General features: G+C 40.1%; 1 protein-coding gene and 1 long non-coding RNA gene across 4 annotated transcripts in view; one reads left to right on the top strand and one right to left on the bottom strand.

Annotated features, from left to right (window-relative positions):
- TMEM50B (transmembrane protein 50B) overlaps positions 1 to 4,730 on the top strand; it is a 44,097-nt gene extending 39,367 nt beyond the window's left edge. For all 3 annotated transcript variants that reach the window (XM_081300715.1, XM_081300714.1, XM_081300716.1), the window contains one exon: positions 2,913 to 4,730. In XM_081300715.1, coding sequence (XP_081156841.1) covers positions 2,913 to 2,920 — 8 coding nt within the window. In that variant the 3' untranslated portion in view covers positions 2,921 to 4,730. The remainder of the gene's footprint in view (positions 1 to 2,912) is intronic.
- On the bottom strand, positions 3,752 to 7,319 carry LOC308652677. The gene is made up of 2 exons (XR_014022892.1): positions 7,133 to 7,319; positions 3,752 to 7,095 (listed from the first exon to the last, which is right to left on the bottom strand). It is a non-coding gene; the product is annotated as an uncharacterized lncRNA (long non-coding RNA).
- Positions 7,320 to 12,430: the final 5,111 nt, after the last annotated feature.

Below are 12,430 nucleotides of genomic sequence, written 5' to 3'. Positions count from 1 at the left end.
TGTCTTGCTGTCAACATAGGTATTTTAGGCATCCGTTAAGTAAGATCTAAGCCTTGAAGAACTTTGACACAAAGAAGCAATAGAGTTATGATGTGCTGTGGTGCAGTTTCTTCATATTTCTTCTGATTAGAGTTTATTGAGTTTCTTGGATTTGTGGTTTATGGTTTTCGTCAAATTTGGACTCTTTTCAGCCCTTATTTCTTCAAATATTCCCCCGTCCTCCTTCTCTTCCTCCTCTCCCTTCTTCCTCCTCTTCTTCTTCTGCATCAGTGCTTCCTCCTCCTCCTTCTCTGCTTCTTCTGTTTCTACTTCTGCTGCTGCTTCTGATGCTGCTGCTGCTGCTGCTTCTGTGGTTCTGCTTCTGCTGCTACTGCTGCTTCTGCTTCTGCAGTTTTTTCTTCTGCTTCTTTGCTGCTGCTTCTGCTTCTGTAGTTTCTGCTTCTGCTTCTTCTGCTTCTGTTTCTACTGCTGCTTCTGCTGCTGCAGTTTCTGCTTCTGCTGCTGCAGTTTCTGCTTCAGCTTCTGCTTCTTCTTCTGCTGCTTCTGTTTCTTTTGCTGTTTCTGCTTCTGCTTCCACTTCTTCTGCTTCTCCTTCTCCCCACCTCCTCCTCTTCCTCCTCCTCTTTTTAAAGAGATAGGATCTCACACCATGTGGCCCAGACTGGCCTTGAACTCCTCCTGCCTCAGCCTCCGAGTAGCTGGACCCACTGCACCTGCCACCAGTCCTGGTGCAGCTCACTCATATTCAGTTGTTGTTTTTCTCTCACTGGTTCAGTCTGAACAGTGTCTACTGTTGGATCTTTAGGCTCACTTCTAATGGACTCCTAACAGAAGTCTAGACTCATAGACTTCTAATCTACTGTTAATCCCATCCTGTGACATTTTTATACCACATATTATATTTATCATCTCTAGAAGCTTGATTTAAGTCTTTTTATATTTTCCTTGTCTCTCCTTTACGTACTCTTGCCTTCTTCTATCCTCTTGGTCATACTGGGTATGTTTCCAACTATTTCATTGCCTTTGTCTAATTGCCTTTGTCATTTCTGGGTTTGCTTCTGTTGATTATTTCTGCTTCTGTTTACTTTTCAGTTTGCATCTATTTTCACCTACTTGCTGCTTTACATGCAATTTGTTGGGGTTGGATTTTTTATTTCACAAATATTTTTCAACTTTGTTCTGGGATGCAGTTAGGTCACTTGGAAATCGCTTGACCCTATCAAGTCTTTTCTTTTTCTTTTTTTTTTTTTTCTTTTAAAGCTTGGTTAGGCAAGACCAGAGCAACTTTTGTCCAGGACTAATTTGTCCCCTTTCTAGTACTACCTCTGAATGTTCCTTCCTATACTCTGATGTTCCATGTGTCCTGAAGTGTCTCCACTCTGTGTGGGAAACGGGGCGTTCCTCCCAGCCCTGTGGGACCCAGGGGGCTTTTCTTTTCCTGCTTGCGTAGTTTCCTCAGTGTACCTGCTGATCAGTACTCAGTGAAGATGCAGTGGCTACCCCATGGCTCTCCTGGGTTCCCTCTGCATGACTTTCTGTACTTTGCCTTGAAGTCACCACTCTGGGTTCCCTGTACTCAGAACTCAGGGAGACGCCCATGTTTTATCTGGGTTTCCTCTTACTGCACTGTTGCCTGGACACTCCTGATTTTGAAAGATGTTTGAGTTCCTGCTATTTTGTGATCGTATTTCTTGGCATGTGACTGACAGCCTTCGGGAGATCCAGTAAATTTTCATGAGGACATTTTAGGCAGTATTTTTTAGGGATTAGATTTAAGTTCAGTTGTTTGTTTAGATTTAAGTGCACTTGTTTGAGGTGGTAGATAAATCCACATAAATGACAGCTGGATGAGCAAGAACCTTGTGTACATTAAGACTTGTGCTCAGGTGGACAGTGACAGCTGCATCACCTGTGTGCTGGGCCCAGGGGCTGGCAAATTGTCAGGCCAGCCTTTGTGTGTCCATGTGCTAGGCCTCTTCTCAGCACCAGGAATAGCACATTGGGTCACAGCCCCTCCTACTGGCCACTCCTGCAAGCTGACACACATTCCCTGACCATACCTTTTAAAGTTTCTTAAGGCTCTGTTCTAGGCTCACTCTTGTCTTCTTGCTCTTCTCCTCTCTAGATGAGCTCATTTATGCTTAGAATTTCAGTTATTGCTTATATGCCGATGAGTTGTGGGTGTGTTTCCAGGTCTAAACTCTATCTAGATTCTTACTTAACATCTCTGCTCGGGTTGTTGACATTTCAAATTCAACACATACAGCATGTCTTCATGGTCCCATCTCTGTTCCTTCCTCCAGCTTCTTTTGGATCTTGGTTCAGTCACCACTTCCTCAGGAAAATTTTATTGACTTTTCTGAGTAGGTCACATCCTTATATTTCCCTCTTATGTTATTTGTGTGCTGCTCCTTTGTGGCTTTTTTTTTTTTTCAGTTGGACTTTTACATTTAATTGATTGTCATCCTCCCTAGGCTTTTAGCTGCATTAGGAAGCAAATTTGTGCATTTTGACTCAGTCATATCCCAACACTTAGCCAGGGCCTGACATGTAGCCAGTCCTGAGCACACAATAATGATTTGTTAAAAGAATAAAGAAGCTTTGGTGACTGTAATTCAGATATAGCGGGCCCCTGAGATGTAAAATGGCCCCAAGGACTGCCACTATGAGAAATGTCTCTTTCCCCTACAAGTTTCCTATGTAATAACTTTCTAGGCTTTAAGAAGGAATACTTAAACTCAGCCATCATGATTAAGCTGCTTTACAAAATAAGTGAATTTAGATACCTCCACCATGATCTTTCATTTAGTTTTATAAATGAATGCAAAGTACCCATCAAAGTATATTTAGAAAACAGATTCTGTGTCACTCATTCATTTGTTTCTCATGATTTGTATTCGTATTTTTTTAAGCACTCTGATCTACAAATTTGGAAGAACTGAAGAGCTCTGGACCTGAGATCACTTCTTAAATCACATTTTCCTTTTGTTATATCCTATTTGTAGATAGGTTTTTATCTCTTGATATAATTTACACATTGCCAAATGGAATAGATTGTACATTAAATGTTTAGTTTCTTTACATTTTTATGCCTGAGTTTCGAAATAGTTTTCTGAAATTCCTGTCCTTTTTTTTCATTGACTAGACTGTTAATATGTACATAATATAAGACTGTATAGATTGGATGATGAGTATCAGTTTTTTATTCCCGAGACTTAGAGCTTGATCTGTTCCCTGAGCCAGGGTTATGTCATCATGTTTGGAGGTAAATACTCTGTCTCAGTGTCTCCAGTTTCTGAAGATGTGCAAAAAATATAGCTCCATGTACATTGGAGTAAGCATTGAGCCATTAAAAAAGGTATTTCTGCAAGTTGTAATTTATTTTGGCTTACAAATGGGATTTTTTAAGGGAAAATGTTTGTTCCTATATATTAAAGAAGTGGACTTTTATATGAAGATTTTTTAAATGCCCAAAGGACTAGTTTGAAAGTTTCTTTTAAAAAGAATTCCTTTAATATGACTTTATCTGGGAAAGGATAGTGGATAATCATATAAACTCTGTTTGTATGGTTAATGTAAAGGCTATAAGGCAGCTCAGCATGTTCTTCCTGTAAAAGCAGCTTAAATGATCTACCAGGTTATCTTTTGACAGCCTGTCATTATCTGACATTACATGGTTCCATAGCAGGCAAGCTTGAGACAGCTGCAGTTTAGAAGCATGAACCATATTTAAAAAAAAAAAAAAAAAAAAAAAACTAGTTTAAAGATAAAGCTTCTTTCCAGACAAGATTTTATGACCTAGTGAAAATTTAGGCATTTCATCCATTTAGAGACAGATTGCAAGTCTCTTTTTGTTCTGGCTCTCAAGCTTTGGGTGAACAGTTGCTACAAAATTTATCTTCAACTAAAAGTTCACTCTTATCCAAAACTTCTTTACCAAGTTTGAAATCCTGTATTTGCACTGTATATTCCTATGGGCCTTTTGGGACACTTTTGCTTTCCTTTGTTATAAAGATTTTATGTTGCACTTTTCCCCAGAGGGGTTTTATAGAGCCTTTTGCTGTAAAACAGAATGGTACAATGGTAGTATATGCAACTTCTAATGCAAGCCTTATCTTGCATAACTCCTGTCTCCTCTCTGAGAGGACTTGCTGTGGGCAGCGAATGAAGCAATTGCAGAAAGCTGTGCCTTTTGTCTAAATGCCATCTTACTTCTTTCTTGTTTCCTAAAATGGCAGTAAGCTTTGTCTTGCTTCCAGAGAATCAATCATAAGACTGATGACTTGTTCCCAGCCTTATCACCTGTCGTAATGCACATGACTGCTCATACATTTAATATTGTGTGTTGGAGAAAACGGACCATAAAGATTGGTTTGCTGTTCACTTTTACTTGTTTAAGTATACTGAACAACAAAACAGTTCGTCCTTATAAAATAAGGAGAAATAATGCCAAGACTGTAAGATGTTGGTGTAAAGGTTTATGAAGGGCATCCCTGAAGACCGACTGAAAGTGGTGGTGTGGTCTTTTCTGTTCTTGACTCTGACATGAATTTGCTTTTTAATTGTGAGCAAGTCATTTAATTTCCTGTGTTTATTTTCTCATTAAAGAAAAAGAGAGATAATGTTAGTATCCACCTCACAGAGACTGTGAGTTAGTAGGATCCTTGGTAATCATTTAAAGACACATGTGATTCCCTTAATAAAGGTCTCGCTGTTACCCAGGTTCAGTGGCTGTTGAGTCTGAATGTCTTTTTCATGTGGACTACCATTATCAGAGTATTCTATTGTATAAACTGTCTCTAAGATCCTTGTTGTAGTCTTTGTGTTTCCATTGATTAAAAAAAAAAAAACAGGCTGGATTTTCCCATTATATAATTTTTTCTCCTAAGACATTGACATGCATTACCATAATGAGTTTTGAGGACTGAAAGGTCAATTCAAACCACTAACTTGTCCTCTTCAGCAAGAACCCTGGAGTGTTCAATGCAGACACAGTGAACTCATGTTCTCTATTTTTCCCTGATAGAAGAAGGGTGTCTGGTATGATGTCAACTCAAGAGTATTTGTTTGCATTGCTTTTTTATAGATTAAAATTCCTTCAGATGAATTTCTGCCAGTTGTATAAATTTATCCTAATTCTTCCATGCTTCTCTCCTATCAGCACTCAATTGGATTTTGGTTAAAGTTTGTGGAAGTTTGGGGCTACTTTTACGTATTTTAAGGTCAAGTGATAACTCAATTAAGCCCTGGAGGAGAAACACCTAAGGCTAATTTTATTCTGTAGACTTTTTTTTTTTTTTTTTTTTTTTTGCTGTTCTAAGGATTGAAGATGGCCTTGCCATGCTAGGGAAGTGCTCTATCCCTGAGCCACATCCCCCGTGCACTCACAGCCTTTTAAAATTTTTAAATTTTGAAACAGGATCTTGCTAAGATATCCAGGCTGGCCTTGAACTTGTAATCCTCCTGCCTCAGCCTCCTGAGTTGCTGGGATTACAGGTATGCACTATTGTGCACTGCCTTACATTTTGTTAGAAGATACTCCAGTTAAGGTTGTGCTATTCAAATCAATTTCTTCACTGTATCATTTGTTAAGATAGGAAAGATGAGAAATTGAAGTAGAAACTACTTGAAGTAGAAATTAGTATTTTTTTGATGCTGGGCAACAAACCCAGGGCCTTGTGCATGCCAAGCATGTGCTGTACCTACAGCCCCAGCCCAGCAATTGAGTCACTCAGTTGATTATTTTTCCTTATTTCTCTGAGAATAAAAGAATACCCTGCTGTGTTTGATAGTTGCAATGTTTTTCTGAAGAATTATTGAAGAAAATCAGAACATGCTTATTTAATCCTAGAGTCTTTTTTTTAACCTTGAGGGAATCGTGACATGATTTTTGTTTTCATAGCCCATCCCTATTTTCTTAGAAATAATAATTTTCCATTTTGTTATAAGTGAACTAATTTGTGTGCTGAGTCTTGTGGTTTAATATCCAAAGGGTCTCATGCCTGAATTCCTTTTTAAAAAATTCATACTTTTAAAAATTATGTATTGATAAATTATAGTTTATGAATTGATGAGGTGCAGAGTGGTATAGGATGTTTGAATACAACATGGAGTGATTAAATTAAGTTAATTAATGTCTCATTTTAACCCATCCCCTGGATTTCATTATTACCAGTTCCAAAATATTTTGTCCTCCACCTCTTTCCCTTTTACCTTAAATTTGAAACTTTCCAAGTATAGTCAATTCTTGATATTCTCAGTAGGTGGGTTCTATAAAGTTGCAGTGGACTCTGAATTCGAGAGCACTGTCTCGAATTCATCGTCTCTAGGGGAGAGACAGGGTAGGTTCCTGAGAGCTGCTGGTCTCAATATTGTGTTTGGCTGATGAATATAAAACTCTGTGTTATGTGTATTATGTCTAAAGACACCTTATTTGATATATATTGTTGACTCACCTCCATTGGATCTGTGGTGCCATAACATGTGCTTAAGCTTCCTTGTTCGCCATAACCCCTAACAGATCTCCCTAAGGCACACTGCTGGACAGCACTTCAGCAATACTCGGGGAGGCCATTTTTTAAGCTGGAAATCACCCACAGAAAGAACCCAAGTGTGGAAAACACTGGTGCTGAGCAGGCTGAAAGGGTCGCTGTTCACAGTGGGAAAGCGGAAAGGAGAAGGCAGGGAGAACCTTGCTTTGCTTGCCTCAGCTCATCAGGTGACTTAGTCTCTGCACATATACTCGAGTGATCCAGAAATACCATCAAATACTGATTCCAATTCAACAATAAACGAAGTTTCATTAAGCATGAAGTACCTTAACAAATACATTTTAGCAAGTAGGTGAACTTGCAATTACAGAGCATGAATAATGAAGTTGTACTGTAGCTAAGGAGTTTCTAATGACTTATTTTTCTTTAATACTGTTATTTTTTTCATCATTCCTATGATGGCCCATCATTTTTCCCCCTCTTAATACTACTAGCTTAATCATTCCATGTTAGGACCTTGTTTTAGCATCATTCTCTTGCTTGACACAGCACTGAGAACTCTCTCACCTGGGGTCACTCAACACAGCACTGAGAACTCTCTCACCTGGGGTCACTTAACACAGCACTGAGAACTCTCTCACCTGGGGTCACCTACCATTCTCACAATTCAGAGAAAAAAGCTTTGATCAGAGAGGTCAAGTATCTTACTGATTGGAATCCTGACTCAGCCCTCTTGACCCCCCAAACCCACTCTTCATGCCACCAGCATTTTCCCAGATATATGTATATAATATATATATAATATATATATATATATATATATATATATATATATATATATATATATATAAAGCATTTGTATCCTCTCAGGACCCAGGAAAACATGTCCAAGAAGTATGGCAGACCCTGGGCTGAATCCCTGGGTTGAACTAGGTCAAAATATCCTCTCAACCTTCCGTACATTTTTTCTCCCTTACAGCTCTTCAAAAATGTGCAGTAAGTTTTTAGAAGGAAAGAGTCAGTTATATTGTACCTTCCATACTTGAGACCCAGAAGTTGATCTCATGACATTTGAGAAATATAATTTGAGGAAACTGCTGCTGTTATGGTGGCTTTAGGAGAATATAGAATTAACCCAAGCCCAGGCTTTGGGAAAAACCACTGCCAGCCTGATTTTAGGGAATAAAAATGTCAATGAGGGGGACAGTAGGAGAATACCTCTAGTTTTGGTTTCTAGAGAATTCTGGTTTGAAGTCGGGATTCTTGGGGGCTGTAGATTTATGGTTAGGTGGGTTTACTTCTCCCTCATTCTACCTCTGCCACTTATTAGCTATGTGACCCTGAGACTGTTTCCCTATTGGTGTGTTTGAGAATTATTCTGAGGAAATGCCCTGCACAGTTCCTGGAAATAGGGAAAAATAAACTTGGGCCCCTCTGACCCTCCCCATGGCTTTGCCTCTAAAGAGAGGTTTCCTTCCTCCTCTGATGTCTTTCAGCTTTTGGCCACAAGGTGGCGAGACACGCTAAGAAAAACGAGCGTCTCAAGTTTACTAGTTTTTGTTGTTTTGAGCCTGCAGGTGCTGATTATTTTGTAACGATTTTATCACCACTTAAATAGCTTTTTTGTAGGATTTTTAGATGAAAATACATGCCTTTCCAAATATTTTATCTGTGACAAATAGGATGTTTTAAATTTCTACAGGTAAATACTGCAGGGCATGTAGTCTAGACCCTTGTGCCAATGTAGAGTGTATGAAATTTTTGATTTGGGAGCATCTTGGCCTCTTATCCTAGAGGTATGGACTGAAAACCAGAGAGAACACTCTAAAAACAGGTTATTTTCATCTGTTTCTACTCCGGTTGCCAAAAGTGATTTAGTATGACATTAAGTGCACTGTGTTTATATCCAGCCACAAAAGTTGTAAATGTATAGATATAGATTAACTTTTTATTTTTAAATAACCTAAGACAGAAAATTTAAAAAAAATTCTGTATAACCTTCAGATTTCCCGAATGTTAACTTTTTACCATAATTGCTTTATTTTTTTTCTGAAGTGTTTGATAATATGTTGCAGACTGATGCCTTTTTATGCTTGAATGCTTCTGTGTGTATTTTCCCCCCAAAATGAATATTCATACAGTATTGTGTGTGTGTGTGTGTGTGTGTGTGTGTGTGTGTTTCTGGGAATTGAACCTGGGAGCTTTCTGCCTCTGAGTTATCTCCCAGACCTTTTTGTTTTATTTTGAGACCAGGTCTTGCTCAGTTGCCCAGGTTGGCTTAGAAATTGTAATCCTCCTGCCTCAACCTCCCAAGTGGCTAGTATTATATTTCTGTCATCTGGCTTCTTATGCTTTTCAAGTACCTAAATGAACTTATCCACAGAGAATATATCATATGTTTATATTTCCCTGAATGCAAATATGAAATGTGTTAGTATTTATATTTATTATACTTGTTATTTATACCATGTTTTAATTAAAAGAAAAACAGTTAATGTCTTTTGAAAGTGATTTTATGTTGTAACTGGCTGTATGAATGTAAAGTAACCCTAGCCATCTGTTTCTCCCCCTACCCCCGGCCCCCCCTTTTTTTAATAATTGAGGACCCCTGTATTTCCACACTGGGATGAATTTTAGGTTGCACCATTTTCAGTTTCCTTAGTGCTGGCAAGGCACCCCAAACAGCATTCTCCAGAGTAATAGGCTGTTCCAAGCCCTAGGTCACTAGCACCCACGGATTGGTTCCCACACCCTCCCAGGTGAAGCCTGCTGTCTTCCCTCACCATAAACCAAAATAAGGGAGGAAGGAACCACTTTGACTCTTGGCACCTCCTCCAGGGAGGCTTCTTCAGCAGTGAAGGGCAGGAAGTTCCAGGCAGGATGACCTGGAGAATGCCCGGGTTGAGCCTCAGTTCTCACGGAACAGAAGCTCAGGCTAGGATGTTCTCACATCCAATGCAGGCTATTTGGCAGACAGTAAATATACTTTGGAGAGCTGTGGGACACCTCACAGAGAGATGTGACCGCACAGTAACTCTGCAGACTTAATCTGAACACTATGAACAGAAAAAATGTAAAATGAAATGAGTCACAGAGTTGGATGTTACAGTCACCAGCTAGAAACTGAGCTGTTCCGCATGCAGGCAGTTAGTTTCTGGGTGAGAGGGCAATACTCATTTCTCCAGGGTAGGAAATCAGTCAATGTCCTATCAACAGAAGTCTCCCTTCTCTGTCCCTACCGTGTCTCTATGTCCTGCCCCAGGGCCTTATCTCTCCACCCCCATGCCCACCATCTCCTCCGGAAACTTCTCTGTCCTTCATCTTGGATCTCTGCACCATCCCGTACAGTGGTGAGCTCACCCCAATGCTGTACCTCCCAGGGCTGCAGCATCCAGTCCTTACCAGTATGTACCGCAGAGCTCTAGGGGCCACCATTCATAGACCAGGCAAGCAGTGTGTCTGTTAAAAAGAAAATCTGTGGCATTTGGAAATAAAGTGTTGAAGATAGATGCCTTTATCTAATTCACACAGTTTCCTTATAGGCTAGCAGGGGCCTCAGCCCACCTAATCTGCATGATCTCTGCAGGACAAATTCTTGGTACAGAGTGTGCTCTCCTCCATTTGTCTGCATCCTCCTACACTCTGTGTCTAGTCTTCTGTCACGTTCATAGCTAAGTTGTGCCAGGGCAGTGACACAGGTCGCTGAGAGACTAAGATGGTATACAAGGCCCAAGGCTCTACTGAGAAATGCTTCTGGGGAAGATCTGGTGGTGAATGGCTGAACAGGCAGCTCTTCCGTCCCTCAAGATGCTGCTTTTCTTTAAGGATGACACACCTTCCCTGATGCAGAGTGCATCATGTGCTTTATAGAGGACACAGAAGAATTAAATGTCCCTCTCCTATAGTTCATGACTCCTGACCTCTGTATTAAATAGGTCAACCTGTCACTGCATAAACTAAATAACAGGAGTAGGTGTGTTTGTTCTCACAAAATATCCATTTCATTGAATGGATCAGGAGTCAGCAAACTTTCCATAGAGGGCCAGGTGGTAAATATTTAAGACTTTAGGGGCCCCACAGTCTCTCTTGCAACTATTCAGTTCTGCCATGTAGTGTGAAAGCAGCCTTAGATGATACATAAATGAGTGAGCCTTGCTGGGTTCCAGTAAAAGGTTGTGGACATTGAAATTTGAATTTCATAAAAGTTTCACATGTGATAAAATAGCATTTTTCCCCACAATTATTTAAAGATGTAAAAACTATTCTTGGCTCACAGACAAAAGCAGGGAGTGGATGGGTTTGGCTAGTGGATCATAGATAATGCCCTATTACAGGTGATATATAACATTCCTCACAGCTCAAAAATGTTGTTTGTGTGCTTAGCTTGACTATAAATTAAACCCCAAGTTAGTACAAGTATTAATCCTGTTGATTAGTCATTTATAAAGTAGAATGAGGCATTTCTTTTTTGGAAAATACTAGAAAGGGGAGCATTTTACTTATTCAAATAATTCCTGTCCTCTTCCTTGAACAACAGGCCAGCCCCATGCCTGCTGAGCTGCAGTGGTGAGAGGCCTGTACAACTGGACCTCAAGGTGCTTCTGCAGAGGCACAGCAAGGGCAGACTCCTGGTCAGTGAAGTTTGGTGTCAGAGTCAGCCCCTTCCCCCTGTGGGAATAGCCTTGGACAGCCTGCCCCCCAAACCCTGGAAATGGCATTGGCTCTGGGCCTGGACTTTGAGTGCATCACTGACATAGCTGCTGCCTTCAACCAAGAGGGACACCTTTCAAGGCCCAAACCACAACTACCTCTTGCCCCAGGACACTAGATTAGATCCATCCTGAATACAGTTCAGCCTCCTCTGAACCTGCCCCTACCTGCTGTCCCCTGTCGAAGCTATAATCCTCTTTAAGCAGGGCTGTGAGGATGAGCTTACTTTCTAACAATGGGTCTGTCCCCTTTAGGTTCAAACTCTTTCCTGTTCTTTCTGTTATACAATCCTCCCTCGGCATCCAAGAGGTTCCATATCTGAAGACTCAACCAACCACTGACTGAAAATATATTTTTAAAAAAAGCATAGCTGGAGTCTGGGGTTGTGGCTCAGCGGTAGAGCGCTTGCCTAGCACGTATGAGGCGCACTTGGTTCAATCCTCAGCACCATATAAAAATAAATGAAATGTGTATTGTGTCCAACTACAACTTTAAAAAATATTTTTAAAAAATCACATCTGGGGCTGGGGATGTGGCTCAAGCGGTAGCAGGCTCGCCTGGCATGTGCGGGGCGCTGGGTTCTATCCTCAGCACCACATAAAAATAAAATAAAGATGTTGTATCCACTGAAAACTAAAAAATATTAAAAAATTTTCTCTCTTTAAAAAAAAATTACATCTGTACTGAACATATACAGACTTTTTCCCCTGTCATTGTTCCCTAAACTATTTACATAGCAATTACATTGTATTAAGGATTATAAATAATCTAGAGATGGTTTAAAATACATGGGAGGGGGTACATAGGTTATGTGCAAATATAGGCCATTTTTATAAGGACTCGAGCATCTGTGGATTTTGGTATCTGGGGGTTCTAGAACCCACCTCCTGAGGATGCTGAGGGATGACTGTTTATCCTCTGCTTCTCACTGGGCCTCATCTATGGCCCATCAGAGGAAACTTTTCTATTTTTTTAAATATTTTTTTTTAGTTTTAGTTGGACACAATACCTTTATTTCATTTATTTATTTTTATGTGGTGATGAGGATCAAACCCAGGGTCTCGCACGTTGGAGGCGAGCATTCTACTGCTGAGCCACAACCCTAGCCCGTCTATTTTAAATCTTCTAAACCATCCAAAGTAAGTTCTTATAATATCCATCTTCTAACACTTCCTCCAAACCTGTGTCAACTCAAGGTGCACCTGACAGGTAAAATAGAGGCCTCACAA

This window comes from Spermophilus citellus (assembly GCF_964194105.1).
Source record: "Spermophilus citellus genome assembly, chromosome: 7".
NCBI classification, from domain to species: Eukaryota; Metazoa; Chordata; class Mammalia; order Rodentia; family Sciuridae; genus Spermophilus; species Spermophilus citellus.
Note: the sequence above shows the minus strand (reverse complement) of the source record. Positions and strands in the feature narration are given on the sequence as shown.